At 39.4% G+C, this 14806-nt stretch overlaps 1 protein-coding gene across 6 annotated transcripts in view; it reads left to right on the top strand.

Moving 5' to 3' along the window:
- App (amyloid beta precursor protein) overlaps positions 1 to 14806 on the top strand; it is a 240611-nt gene that overhangs the window by 55360 nt on the left and 170445 nt on the right. For all 6 annotated transcript variants that reach the window (XM_026396151.2, XM_026396150.2, XM_026396149.2 and 3 more), the window contains exon 2: positions 525 to 692. In XM_026396151.2, coding sequence (XP_026251936.1) covers positions 525 to 692 — 168 coding nt within the window. The remainder of the gene's footprint in view (positions 1 to 524; positions 693 to 14806) is intronic.

Here is a 14806-nt window from a genome sequence, read left to right as displayed (position 1 = left end):
TCTGTCCAAAAGTCAAAAAGCAGTCACTTGCTAACTAATAACACCTTGCTCTCAGGCTGGGAGGTGGCACTCAGTGTGACGACCAGGCCTGGTCATCAGGCAGGGACTGGCATTGTACTTTATGTGCATCAGCTGGTGATTATTATGAGAAATGGTTTCCTCTACAGCAATTTTATTTATGTTAGAAAATCATGTTAATTGTCCTAACCTTTCAGCAGTTGCAAAATCTTCTGTGGGGAAAAAAAAATGTGTAAAAATTTCAATGAATAAATTCCTTTCAGCATTGTTCATTTCTTCCTCTATTCTGGATTGAAAGAAAGCACTATGTTATAGATGGTTGGAAATGTGCATCACGTCTAAATAATACTTCACCCAAGAATACCAAACGCAGGGCTATAGCAAGGTGGTGGGCAGAGGTGGGGGAGTGATGAAAGTTTTGGATATTGTTGCTCAGTTCCTTGTTCCTCTCCCAATGTCTGCCTTGGAGCTATGGATTCTATAACTAACCGAAACTTATTTTTTAGGTGCCCACTGATGGCAATGCTGGTCTCCTGGCAGAACCTCAGATCGCCATGTTCTGTGGCAAGCTGAACATGCACATGAACGTGCAAAATGGGAAGTGGGAGTCAGATCCATCGGGGACCAAAACTTGCATCGGTACCAAGGAGGGCATCCTGCAGTACTGCCAAGAAGTAAGTCCTCCCTGGTCACCACTGGTGCTTGTTGGAGACATGCATTCATTTAAAAAAAAAAATGAGCATGTCTTATATTTGTATTTTCTTATAGTAAAGGTCTTGGTTTCTCATGATTAATCATACCATGGATTTATTTATATACTTTATGCTACAATTTATATATGTGATTTTTCAAATTATGATGTCCTATTACGGCCTCCATAAATTCAGTAAAGTTGAACATATTTTAACAATTCCTTTTATCTCTAAAATGTATCCAACTGTGCCTCTCTAGTCAAGGTATTATTGTTAAAAATGCTGGAATTCATTTTTTTTCTCTTACCAACTTGATATATTTTGGTTCATTTTTTTTCTATTTTCATCAATTTCAGTTTGTTTTCCCTTCCTTATTAATTTTGCTTTTTTACAAATGTTAAGGATAATTACACTGTTAACTCTATAGTGATACTCAGAAAACTTGCTTCTATGATAAATATTTTTATTATTCTTGAACATTTTCACTATTCTTAATTTATCCTTCGCACAAAAGAGAAAGAAGGTTGAGTTTCCCTTCTCTGAAATGCTTTAGACCAGAAGTGTTATGGATTTTGGATTTTTTACAGAGTTTGCAACATTTGCAAAATCAAAATCTCATTTTTGGCATGACATCTTAGTGTAACGTGAAATTCATTGTTATACCTTACAGGCATAGCTTGAAGGTAATTTATACATTATTTTAAGTGAATGGGTATTGCCTAGCATTCCCAAGGCCCTGGGTTTGATCCTCCATACTGGAGGGAGGGAGGGAGGGAGGAAGGAAAGAAGGAAGGAAGGAAGGAAGGAAGGAAGGAAGGAAGGAAGGAAGGAAGGAATCAAAAAACCCTGCATAGTTAGATCAGTGTAATGGGCACATCTGTCTATTAGACATTATCATTTTTTTGTTTTGGAAATATTAAAAATCCTCTGAACTAGTTATTTTGAAATGTTCAAATAATTGTTGTTAACCAGTTTTTCTCTGGTGTTTTTTCTGCACATCTGGCCTCATGCCCTTTATCCACCCCCCCCCCCACCACCACCACTGCTCCCACCCCCCACCTCTCCCTTCCCAAGTTCTGGGAACCACTGTTCATAGAAAATTAAAAGGAAAAAAAACCCAAAAGGATGGAATCCAAATGTAGCTAATGGTGTTGACCCCTCTACCCTTTTCTGGAATGGCTTTTTTGATACTTGTGTACTATCACTTGCTGCTAGGTGTCTCCTTCAGTTTCACCAGGTGTTCTTAACACTTGTGTGTTGTCCCTACAGAAGCTACTCTTCTTGACCCTGGAACACCCTCATTTCCTGCTGCACTTAGGGATGCTGCTAATGCCTGGGTAGCTCACTTTCTGTCAGGCCACAGAGTGGCTCTTTCCAGTCCCAGACGTTGCTGGGTTGCTGTGCCCACTGTGAGGGGGCCCCCTTGGCTCTCTCCTCCTCTTGGAACGTGGGTATTTTTTCATCCTTCTCTAGGCACCACCCACAGTTGGCTGACTTAGTAAAAGAAGGTCAAAATACCAGGCCTTTTGAGCCATTTTAGTGAATTTGGTCTTTTCTTCTGTAAGAACAGGAAGTCTTTGAAGCTCTTTATTGATTTATTTTTTATTTTTTTGAAAAAGGGAGAGACTGTAAATTTGAATTTTAGATTGTCGCTGTGTCCTGCACCAGATTTCATTTCCCTCCACCCACCTGCTGGAGCCTCTGTGCGGGTGCTTTCTTCATGTGGTGCCATAGCCACATGCCATTCTTGAATACTCACTATGTGGCTAGTCCAAACGGATGTGTGCTGTAAGTGTAAGATAAATATCATATTTTGAACATTTAGTATGAATAAAGATATAAAGTGTTACATTATTAGATTTTATTTAGATTTCATGAAATCTAAATAAACGAAATGATTCATTTTGGATTTCTTGTTAAAGTGATCATAAAGATGTTCTATCAGCCAGCCTTTTATCATTGTGACAAAAACACCTGAGAAAAAACACTAGAAGAGGAAAGACTTATTTTGGCTCGTGGTTTCAGAGGTTTCAGACTGTGATCAGCTGGCTCTGTTGACTCTGGGCCCCAGGTGAGGCAGAACATCATGGCAGAAGGGTGGCAGAGGAAAACGGCTCACCTCATGGCAGCCAGAAGGCAGCAGGAGAGGGAGGAGGGGACAAGGAACAAGATATACCCTTCTGGGAAGTACCACCATTGACTAGTACCTAGGCCCCAAATGCTGTCATTTCCACCACTTCCCAGTAATGCTAAAAATTATGAATCCATCAATGGATTAATCCCCTGATGGGCTCAGAGTCCTCATGATTCATCAGTTCTCCAAAGCCCCACCTCTGAACACTGTTGCATTGGGGACCAAGCCTTCCACTCCTGAGTGTTTGGGGGACATTCTAGGTCCAGACCATAAGAGATGTGAATTTATAACTATGTGTGATTAAACTTGAAATCCAAAAGAACATAGGCAGCTTGTTCACATTTCCATTCAACAGTGCTGCTCTTCCCATGCCGCCAGTGGATCTGGGCTAGAGTGGGTCTTAGATCCCATGATCTGGCAAGCAGGAGAGGGAGGTAAAACTGGAGAGTTCCTACAGACTGTGTCCCCCAGGACTTTACTGGTGTTTGGGAGACAGGATTGAATAAATACGTATTTTATTAAAAAAAAAAATCTTTCAATGCAAGGTGCTTGTGTCAGAGAAACAATAGTTCTCTCTATGTCCCTCAACGATTTATCTGTAGGTGCCAAGAATTTGCAATGATGAACAGAACATAGGGCCCATTCTTTAGAGGGTGAGAAATCATTTTAGCATGTGAAAACAGCATAGCAAAGACGAAAACGAGATGGCATCACCACCTAACCCTTATGAGCATCTGCTGTGCCAAGTCCCTGCATTCCTTTACCCACTGGTGACGTTTCTGGGAAGAAGCCAGGGAGAAACCCGGGCAGAGCTTTGGGGAACTGCAACATTTAAGAGGAACAAAGAGAAAGAATGTCACTAGGGGAGAATGAAAAGTGGCCAGAGAGACAAGATCAGAAGTAGGAGGTGCTCCGTGCTGGAAGTCAAGCTTGGTTTACTGTGAAATGCGAAATGCTGAGAGTACAGGGCTGACACACACTGAAGGAGTCGAAGTATGATATTTGACCAGGTAAAAATCAAGCCTGTCATGCAAAATGACCACATGGCAAAGGTTTCATCCAGTTTAATTATTAAAGAGGTAAACTCTAAGACTTTAAAACAGGTCCATTTGGACTTGGAGAAATTTATTTTCTTAACGCATTTCATTTGCCATAGCTACGAACAGGAATCATCTGGATTTTCTGGAGGAATATCATGGAATTATTTCCATGGGACAGGAAACACTGGTATTGCCACCAGTTATCCACAGTGTTGGTGCTCACAGAGTTGTTAAATAGCCTCTTCAAGTTATCAATCAGTCAAAAGAAATGCCCCTGCAGAATCAGATCACCCTGTCTCCCAACACCCTTGGGATCTGTGAGTCCAAACTTGCCTTTCGTTGCTAGGATTCTTTTGCCCACCTCTAAGCCTTGAATGTTGTTTTGTGACAACAAAGTTTTTCTTATTTAGGGTCAAATTAAGTGTTATCACTGACCTCTGGGATAGCACTTTCCTTGCAATAGCTGGGAGGAAGTCAAACTGCAGTAGCTTCTTACATTAGTGAATGGTGAGTGCAGCTTGGGGCTCTTGAGGCAGGATCTGGAGGCAAAGAGCTTGAGGGAAAACCAAGACAAAGGAACCATCTTTTAGTTTTTTTTGGTTTTTTCAGTACTGGGCATTGAACCCAGGCCTTGCCCACTAGGCAAGCGCTCTCCCACTTAGCCACATCCCCAGCCTTCTTTAAAATTCGAGACAGGATCTCTCTACATTGCCCAGCCTAGCCTCAAACTTGCAATCCTCCTGCTTCAGCCTCCCCAGTGGCTGGGATTTCAGGCCTGTGCCACTATGGCCTGCTGTTTTTATATTTTTAAAATGAGAAGAACTTGAACTAAAGAAAATTTAAGCAAAACTCTGGGAAGGGTGGCCATCCTTCATAAGAACTAGTCTCAGATGTCTAGTGACATTCCTGTAAGAACTAGGGAAGAATGAGATCCAGTGGGTAAGTGGTTGGCTGGGTTTTAGAAAGGGCAGGAACATCTCCTTTTGTGAGAAAGAGAAACAATGAAATAATAATGATGGTTAGTTACGCAGCTTTTGTTGCCCAGTGACCAAACTCACTAAGCAACTTACAGGTATGGAAAATATTTTCTCCTATCAATGGGGAAGATGCTGCAAGGATAGCTTACACAATTCAAAACAGAACAAAAACCAAAAATGCACTGAAGTTAGGTCCTAAGACACTGGAACTGAGACTTAGTGCGGTCTAGGATTTGCCTAACAGGGTCTCTCTTTGTTTTCTGCTTATCCTTTCTCTTGCTGTTTGCTCACTTTCTCCTGCTGAGATGCCCCCATCCCCCCGCCCCAGGAGACCAGGGGAGATGGCAGCCAGTGTCTGGGGGGATGCATTCTCAGCAGAAGGTATGCCAACTTCCTTCTGCCCATGTGCACTAGAGTTCCAGGGAAGGATATGGATTGGCCTTACTTTTGGCCCCACATCCACTCCTGGATCAGTCACCAAGCACATAGACTCAGCACCCAGACTATGTGGGTGTGAGGTATCTTTAATATCCAAAGTGGTGTGGGGTGAGGGACTGCTTCCTGAAAAGGGATGAAGAATGGCATGAGGCAAAATAGAACGATAGTCACAGTGCAATGCGGAGCTCAGGGATAAGAGTTTTTCAGGTCGGAGAGTAGCTGCTGGAGGAATTCATGACTTTAACTGGCTTTGCAGGGAAGTACTAGTATGGAGTGCAGAGATGTTCACGCAAAACTATTGAGCAGTGTTTGATGTACTCTAGCCAATGGTGCATCTGGAAAAATCTAGAACATTCCATATTGATATTTTAGGGCCTATCTGCCACTTTCCACATTGTAGCTATTCTGTTTTTTTTAATAATTAGAAATAATGAATAGTTTTTGTTAGTTGCATTTTTTGTTATGTTCTGGAAATGTTTATATTTGCCTATATTTCTTTTTTATGTCCATGTTTTATTTTCAACAGTGTCGATTGATTCATTGCTTCAAATGACAGGGAAAACAGTACTCTTTTTTTTTTTCTTTTATTGGTCGTTCATAACATTACATAGTTCTTAATACATCATATTACACGGTTTGATTCAAGTGGATTATGAACTCCCGCTTTTACCCCGTATACAAATTGCTGTATCACATCAGTTACCCTTCCATTGATTGACATATTGCCTTTCTAGTGTCTGATGTATTCTGCTGTCTGTCCTATTGTCTACTATCCCCCCTCCCCTCCCCTCCCCTCCCCTTTTCTCTCTCTACCCCTTCTACTGTAAATCATGTCTTCCATTTGTATTCTCTTGACTTACCCCTCCTTACCTCTTATATGACATTTTGTATAACCCTGAGGATCGCCTTCCATTTCCATGCAATTTCCCTTCTCACTCCCTTTCCCTCCCACCTCTCATCCCTGTTTACTGTAAATATTCTTCTCAAGCTCTTCATCCCTACCCTGTCCTTGTTTACACCCCTTATATCAAAGGAGTCATTTGGTATTTGTTTTTTAAAGATTGACTAGCTTCACTTAGCATAATCTGCTCTAATGCCATCCATTTCCCTCCAAATTCTATAATTTTGTCATTTTTTAATGCAGAGTAATACTCCATAGTGTATAAATGCCACATTTTTTTTATCCATTCATCTATTGAAGGGCATCTAGGCTGGTTCCACAGTCTTGCTATCGTGAATTGAGCTGCTATGAACATCGATGTAGCAGTGTCCCTGTAGCATGCTCTTGTTAGGGCTTTAGGGAATAGACCGAGAAGGGGAATAGCTGGGTCAAATGGTGGTTCCATTCCCAGCTTTCCGAGAAATCTCCATACTGCTTTCCAAATTGGCTGCACCAATTTGCAGTCCCACCAGCAATGAACAAGAGTGCCCTTTTCCCCGCATCCTCTCCAGCACTTATTGTTGTTTGACTTCCTAATGGCTGCCAGTCTTACTGGAGTGAGATGGTATCTTAGGGTAGTTTTGATTTGCATTTCTCTGACTGCTAGCGATGGTGAGCATTTTTTCATGTACTTGTTGATTGATTGTATGTCCTCCTCTGAGAAGTGTCTGTTCAGGTCCTTGGCCCATTTATTGATTGGGTTATTTGTTATCTTATTGTCTAATTTTTTGAGTTCTTTGTATATTCTGGTTATTAGGGCTCTATCTGAAGTGTGTGGAGTAAAGATTTGTTCCCAGGATGTAGGCTCCCTATTTATCTCTCTTATTGTTTCTTTTGCTGAGAAAAAACTTTTTAGTTTGAGTAAGTCCCATTTGTTGATTCTATTTGTTAACTCTAGCGCTATGGGTGTCCAATTGAGGAATTTGGAGCCCGATCCCACAGCGTGTAGATCATAACCAACTTTTTCTTCTATCAGATGCCGTGTCTCTGATTTAATATCAAGCTCCTTGATCCATTTTGAGTTAACTTTTGTGCACGGCGAGAGATAGGGATTCAGATTCATTTTGGTGCAAGTGGATTTCCAGTTTTCCCAGCACCATTTGTTGAAGATGCTATCCTTCCTCCATTGCATGCTTTTAGCCCCTTTATCAAATATAAGATAGTTGTAGTTTTGTGGATTGGTTACTGTGTCCTCTATTCTGTACCATTGGTCCACCCGCCTGTTTTGGTACCAGTACCATGCTGTTTTTGTTACTATTGCTCTGTAGTATAGTTTGAAGTCTGGTATCGCTATACCGCCTGATTCACACTTCCTGCTTAGTATTGTTTTTGCTATTCTGGGTCTTTTATTATTCCATATGAATTTCATGATTCTTTTATCTATTTCTACAAGATATGCTGTTGGGATTTTGATTGGCATTGCATTGAACTTATAGAGAACTTTTGGTAATATCGCCATTTTGATGATGTTAGTTCTGCCTATCCATGAGCAGGGTATGTTTTTCCATCTTCTAAGGTCTTCTTCTATGTCTTTCTTTAGGGTTCTGTAATTTTCATTGTATAAATCTTTCACCTCTTTTGTTAGGTTGATTCCCAAGTATTTTATTTTTTGGGGGGATATTGTGAATGGAGTAGTTGTCCTCATTTCCGTTTCAGAGGATTTGTCGCTCATATACAGGAATGCCTTTGATTTATGCGTGTTGATCTTATATCCTGCCACTTTGCTGAATTCATTTATTAGCTCTAATAGCTTCTTTGTAGACCCTTTTGGGTCTGCTAGGTATAGAATCATATCATCTGCAAATAGTGATAATTTAAGTTCTTCTTTTCCTATTTTTATGCCTTTAATTTCTTTCGTCTGTCTAATTGCTCTGGCCAGTGTTTCGAGGACTATGTTGAACAGAAGTGGTGAGAGAGGGCATCCCTGTCTTGTACCAGATCTTAGAGGGAATGCCTTCAATTTTTCTCCATTCAGAATGATGCTGGCCTGTGGCTTATCATAGATTGCTTTTACAATGTTGAGGTATGATCCTGTTATCCCTAATTTTTCTAGCGTTTTGAACATAAAGGGATGCTGTACTTTGTCGAATGCTTTTTCTGCATCTATTGAGATGATCATATGGTTCTTATTTTTAAGTCTATTGATGTGGTGAATAACATTTATTGATTTCCGTATATTAAACCAGCCTTGCATCCCAGGGATGAATCCTACTTGATCATGATGTATAATTTTTTTGATATGTATTTGAATCCGATTCGCCAGAATTTTATTGAGGATTTTTGCGTCAAGGTTCATTAGAGATATTGGTCTGTAGTTTTCCTTCTTTGATGTGTCTTTGTCTGGTTTCGGAATCAGGGTGATGTTGGCCTCGTAGAATGAATTTGGAAGTTCTCCCTCTTTTTCTATTTCCTGAAATAGCTTGAAAAGTATTGGTGTTAGTTCCTCTTTAAAGGTTTTGTAAAACTCTGCTGTATACCCATCCGGTCCTGGGCTTTTCTTAGTTGGTAGTCTTTTGATGGTTTCTTCTATTTCCTCTATTGTTATTGGTCTGTTTAGGTTGTCTATATCCTCCTGGCTCAATCTGGGCAGATCATAGGACTCAAGGAATTTATCTATGCCTTCACTATCTTCTATTTTATTGGAGTATAAGGATTCAAAGTAATTTCTGATTATCTTCTGTATTTCTGAAGTGTCTGTTGTGATATTGTCTTTTTCATCCCGTATGCTAGTAATTTGGGTTCTCTCTCTTCTTCTCTTCGTTAGCATGGCTAAGGGTCTGTCAATTTTATTTATTTTTTCAAAGAACCAGCTTTTAGTTTTGTCAATTTTTTCAATTGTTTCTTTTGTTTCAATTTCATTAATTTCAGCTCTGATTTTAATTATTTCTTGCCTTCTACTTCTTTTGCTGTTGTTTTGCTCTTCTTTTTCTAGGATTTTGAGATGAAGTATGAGATCATTTATTTGTTGGTTTTTTCTTTTTTTGAGGAATGAACTCCAAGCAATGAATTTTCCTCTTAGAACTGCTTTCAATGTGTCCCATAGATTCCGATATGTTGTGTCTGTGTTTTCATTTAACTCTAGGAATTTTTTAATTTCCTCCTTGATGTCTTCTAAAACCCATTGATCACTCAGCAACCTATTGTTCATTCTCCAGGTGATGCTTGCTTTTTCCTTTCTTCTTTTATCATTGATTTTCAGTTTCATTCCATTATGATCAGATAAGATGCATGGTATTATCTCTACCCCTTTGTATTGTCTAAGAGTTGCCCTGTGACATAGTATATGGTCTATTTTTGAGAAGGTTCCATGTGCTGCTGAGAAAAAAGTGTAGCTACTTGATGTTGGGTGGTATAGTCTATATATGTCAATTAAGTCTAGGTTGTTAATTGTGTTATTAAGTTCTATAGTTTCCTTATTTAACTTTTGTTTGGAAGATCTGTCCAGTGGTGAGAGAGGTGTGTTGAAGTCTCCCATGATTATTGTATGTTGGTCTATTAGACTCTTGAACTTGAGAAGAGTTTGCTTGATGAATACAGCTGCACCATTATTTGGGGCATATATATTTATGATTGTTATGTCTTGTTGGTGTATGGTTCCCTTGAGCAGTATGAAGTGTCCTTCTATATCCCTTTTGATTAGCTTTGGCTTGAAATCTATTTTATTAGATATGAGTATGGACACTCCTGCTTGTTTCCGCAGTCCATATGAGTGATATGATTTTTCCCAACCTTTCACCTTCAGTCTATGTATATCTTTTCCTATCAAATGCGTCTCCTGTAGACAGCATATTGTTGGGTCTTGTTTTTTGATCCATTCTACTAGCCTGTGTCTCTTAATTGGTGAGTTTAAGCCATTAACATTTAGGGTTATTATTGAGATATGGTTTGTTCTTCTATCCATATTTGTTTATTGATGTTACTAAACCTGATTTGTTATCCTCTTTGACTACTTTCCCCCCTTTACTGTCCTACCTCCCATTGTTGGTTTTCAATGTTGTTTTCCATTTCCTCTTCCTGTAATGTTTTGCCAAGGATTTTCCCTTCTTACCGATTTTATAAGTTACGTTAGTTTTATGTCGTCAAAAGTTATAATTGCACCATCTGTTATATTGCCATAATTACCAGCATTGTAGGTTATAACTGAACACATTGTTTGTAGCCAGTTCTTCCACCAATATATCCTAATTCTTGTGTTATTTATTTTGATTCTGCTACTGGGTGGTGTTGTTGGTATTGTCTTTGGATGACTTTTGTCTTCATTAGTTACTTTCAGAAGTCATAGCAAAGTGTCTCGAATGGGTGTGGAGTTGCAGACTGGCAGGTCGTTTCGGTCAGGAATATAAAGATGCTTTGCTATTGGCATTGATCTTTGTGCATATTCATATTCCCCCTGTTTTCAATGAAAAAAAAAAGGTTGAAACCATTACTACTTATTACCATTAACAGGGGTACTCACGTAATGATATTTTCTCCGAACAGTGGAGAATATATTTTTTTTTCTTCATATGCTCCCTCTATCCCTCTTGTGACCCAGACACAGATGTTTTAGAGGCAGCCAGCTGAGTCAGAGAGGCAGCTGTTAGCAGTCTGTGATCTTAGGACCGAAAAACCAACTGAACCCATGACTGTGACCTCATTTTGACCTTTTGCTAACCACTTTAACTCACTAGTTCAATTTGTTTTTCCCCAGGACTGCTCTAACTCCTATCTGTTGGTACTTAGCCTAGGGTAATGTATGAAATATTAATACTTTGATGGTGAATAATTATCTAGTCCACATTCTCCATAGTCTTCATTGCTCCTCTCCTTTTATACTCCCTGCTTTTTGGATGTTGTTGTTGTTGTTATTGTGAATGTTATCACCTTTGCCCTTGTGATTTCTTTGGTCCTATCCTTGGTCAAGAGCAAGATTCAGGAGGGAAAGTAAAGATTGAGTCCTGATTATCAGCCCTTATAAAGTTTGATTGATATGTTGAAACTTATGATTTAAATTGCATATTTGTTTTACCTATGTGTTTATTCCAAGTGCTTCAATTTCTTGGTGCCAGAGTGTCTCCCCAATCATAATTGTTTGATTTCTGCCCAGTTATTAGGAAATACTGTTTTTTTTAATCCTTTAATTTCATTATTGGGTATCTATTGAGTACTGTCAACTGACTGAATGTTTGTGTGCCCCCAAAATTCATATGTTGAAACTAACCCCCTTTGTGATAGTATTGATGAGATTGGGAGGGTAGGGACCTCCTCATGGCATTGGTGCCTTCCTAGGAGGAAGAGCCTGTTGTCTCTTCTTGCTTACACAAAGAAGAAGCCCCGTGAGGATACAGCAAGAAGGTAAAAGCAGGCACTCACCAGAACCCATCCATGCTGATATCTTGATCTCAGAGTTTTAGCTTCCAGAACTGTAACAAAATACATTTCTATTTTTTAAATTTCCCAGTCTCTGGTATTTTGTTATAGCAGCCCAAGCTGAAACAAAGACTGTAATGAGTACTGTAGGCAAAAGCACTAGAGACCCAAGGTGCTGCTGAGGAGGAATATTTCTAGAGATCATGCCTTGCAAAACAGTCTGTCCAACATTTAGCTTGGACCTAGAGAACACTGGTCATCATTTAGTAAATGCTTCTTGTAGATGGCCTATGGGTGGCACTGGGATCATGGCTCGGGATGGATGTGGTTCTGTACCCATCTCTATGCTGAGGGAGCTTCCTTCAGACTGGAGCCTGTGGTTTGCCGTTACAGAGACTGTTTCTGTTCATTGATAGAATTCTAAAGTGATTTTCCTGCAAGAGTTTGGGGAATGTTGGCCCGTAGCACAGATTGACACTCAGTTTATATTCATCCAGTTTTAACACAAGTGCCATGATGGACTTCAAATATTCAGTCACGACCTCACAGCATGACTTTAAACATTCAGATGTAACATACTAAATGATCACAAAATATGCTTCCTGAGAAAAATTTATGGAATCAGATCCCTAGGTTGTTCTTTATGAGTATTGTTTGAAGCTACTAAGTTTTATGTTAATTTGTATGAAAAACTAAATAACCACAACAGACTGTCAATTGTTATTTTTCCTCTGTGGCTCTTTGATAGGAAAAAGTCCCTTTCCTCTGTTTTGTATTAAAAGGAAAAAGTGCTGAATTGTGGAAACAGCTTGAATATAACTAGATGAATTATTCATAATTAATTTAACAGCATAAAGTGGCCACTTGCCTTAATGAATGGTTGCAGTACCCAAAGTTTGACCTAAGGAATTTCTAAATATAAATGTAAGGAATTGCTAACTATAAATAGAACAAAATTAGGATAATATCTCCCTTGAAACACACACTAAAGTTTAGGAATAAAAATTAGAATTGTTAGATATTATTATACTCTTTCTTTTCGATGAAATGAGATTTAAAAACCAACAACAACAACCATACATTGTTCTATTTAAACCAAAGACTTCAGGATGTGAGAAGCAAGAAGTAGACAGTAAATGTATTTCACTTCTGCATCTCAGGAATCTATTTCTTCCCAAAGATAATTTTGGCAGATGTAGCCAATATTTTTTGAACACCAAAAATGGGATTTTGTTACTTGGCAAGATGCCATTCGTGACTCAGAGGTGGGCGGTAAATATACAATTGAATATAATTGAAAATAGAATTCAGAAAATTGAAAAAGGTGGAATGAGGCTATAAAACAGAGGGTCATGATTATAAACCGGGGACTTGGGTTCTACATCTGGAGACGCGGGAGCCATGGGTGGTTTTTAGCATGAGTGTGTTTTGTCAGGACAATTCGATAGATTAGCTTGTTTCCAGGGAGAGGTTAGTTGGAAAAAGGAGGAATTCGGATCACCAAGTAGAAGTGTGAAAAGAGATGTGAAGATCATCCTTCCCACTCTCCTCTTTTCCATAGCTGAGCTCTGTGCATACCTGGAGGGGCTGTATCATTGCTCTTTGGCACCTGAGTCCTTCAGGAATAGCCACCGGTCCAGTCTCAGATGTGCCCTCACTTTATCACGGGAACACACAGGCGAGTGTCCTAAGAGTTAAGCATTGCAAATTAAGAGGTAAATTGTAAAGTCCCAGTACTGCTCTTCCTCCTCTATGGAGAGAATTACAACACAGACTCTGCTGCTCTCTGTGTCCCTAACAAGTTGAGCACCTCTTTCCAGGTAGGGCTTCCTGAAGGTCTGGATGGGAATGGGTCTCTGAATAGGGTGAGCTTCGCTGGCAGAGAGTTCTAGCTGGGAAAGCTAGGCGGGTGAATGTGGCTTTGTTTATTGTCTCTCTTATTAGAGTATGGATATATTCTCTTTTTCCTAGGTGTGCTCTTTCCCACAGCTAACAATATCTGCTGCTTCTTATACCTTCTTGCTCTAAATGAACAGTTGTGTTGTTGATAGAGTAACAAGACCAGAGAATAAAACATACCGATACCTGGACGGAACAAAATCTGCCTCTTACATGAGTTTAACAAAACCATTTCCCTTGCCCAGCTTTCTACTCATCTTTGAGGCTATGCTCTGCACTGGCTCTTAGTAAAGGCCATGGGAGGTTCTTGGTCATCATTATTTTGCTTTGTGTTCCCTTCAGCTTTATAGGTTTAAAATTGACCCACAGGTATTAGGCAAATAAACATTGTGGGTTTGGTATTTGAAAGATCCAAAAGTGCATACCGAGTGAGACAATGTTTCAATAGATACATTGGACTACTTCTACATGAATATGGGTATATTTTATGCATTAGTGGTCTGGATATAGTAGTCTGCAGGAGTTGCTTGCACAGACAATAGGATTGAAAAGAAAGCAAGCCAGTTTGTTTATTTTAAAATGAGAATATTAGCCAGAAATTGAGAGAGATTAAGGAGACAGAATCTAGAGAGTATGTGTCCACATCTGGTTTCGTTTTTGCATCTGTGTCCTGTCCCATTGGTTTGGTCACCCCACCACCACCACCACCTGCCCCCATTTGTTTTATATTCAGCATTTTGGATTAGAATGACTTGTCAATCAAAGAAGATCCTTTGACATTATTTTCTCAACTCTGGAGTATGAATGTGTGGATATAGCATATATTTATACATAGTGTCAGAAATAGAATTGGGCCAAATTCTTGGGAAATTCCCTACTGCCCTGCAGCATCTTCCCTGTCGGCTGGCATCAGGCCATTATTGTGAAAACCCAGCGCGGTTCAGACTTCCCATTATTGCGGTAGGGTTTCATCAGATGCATTTTGCCTCTCAGCTCCTCATTAAGTTGCAAGCAGAGAACGCTTTTCAGCTTCCAGTTCTGCTTCTCAATTAAATTAGAGGTTCTGTTTCCGATATCTCCCATTATTCACAGAATTTATGTTGAAAACAATTTTTAATGTGATTTTTTTTCTATGTAGCCCAGAAAAAAAAATTGCAGTGTATCATTTAAATCCGGAAACATGAATATATTGTCTACAGCATACTTTGTTTTGGTTTTAACACCAAAGTTTAAGTTGTTGAAAACTTATTAATATGCTCTTTCTGTGCTTAAGAATGGCACCTGCTGTGGTTGTTAGGTCCTGGCTTCATCTTCTGTAA

The sequence above is a fragment of the Urocitellus parryii genome, chromosome 2, assembly GCF_045843805.1.
Source record: "Urocitellus parryii isolate mUroPar1 chromosome 2, mUroPar1.hap1, whole genome shotgun sequence".
Lineage (NCBI taxonomy): Eukaryota > Metazoa > Chordata > Mammalia > Rodentia > Sciuridae > Urocitellus > Urocitellus parryii.
This window is presented reverse-complemented; position numbering and strand designations above follow the sequence as displayed.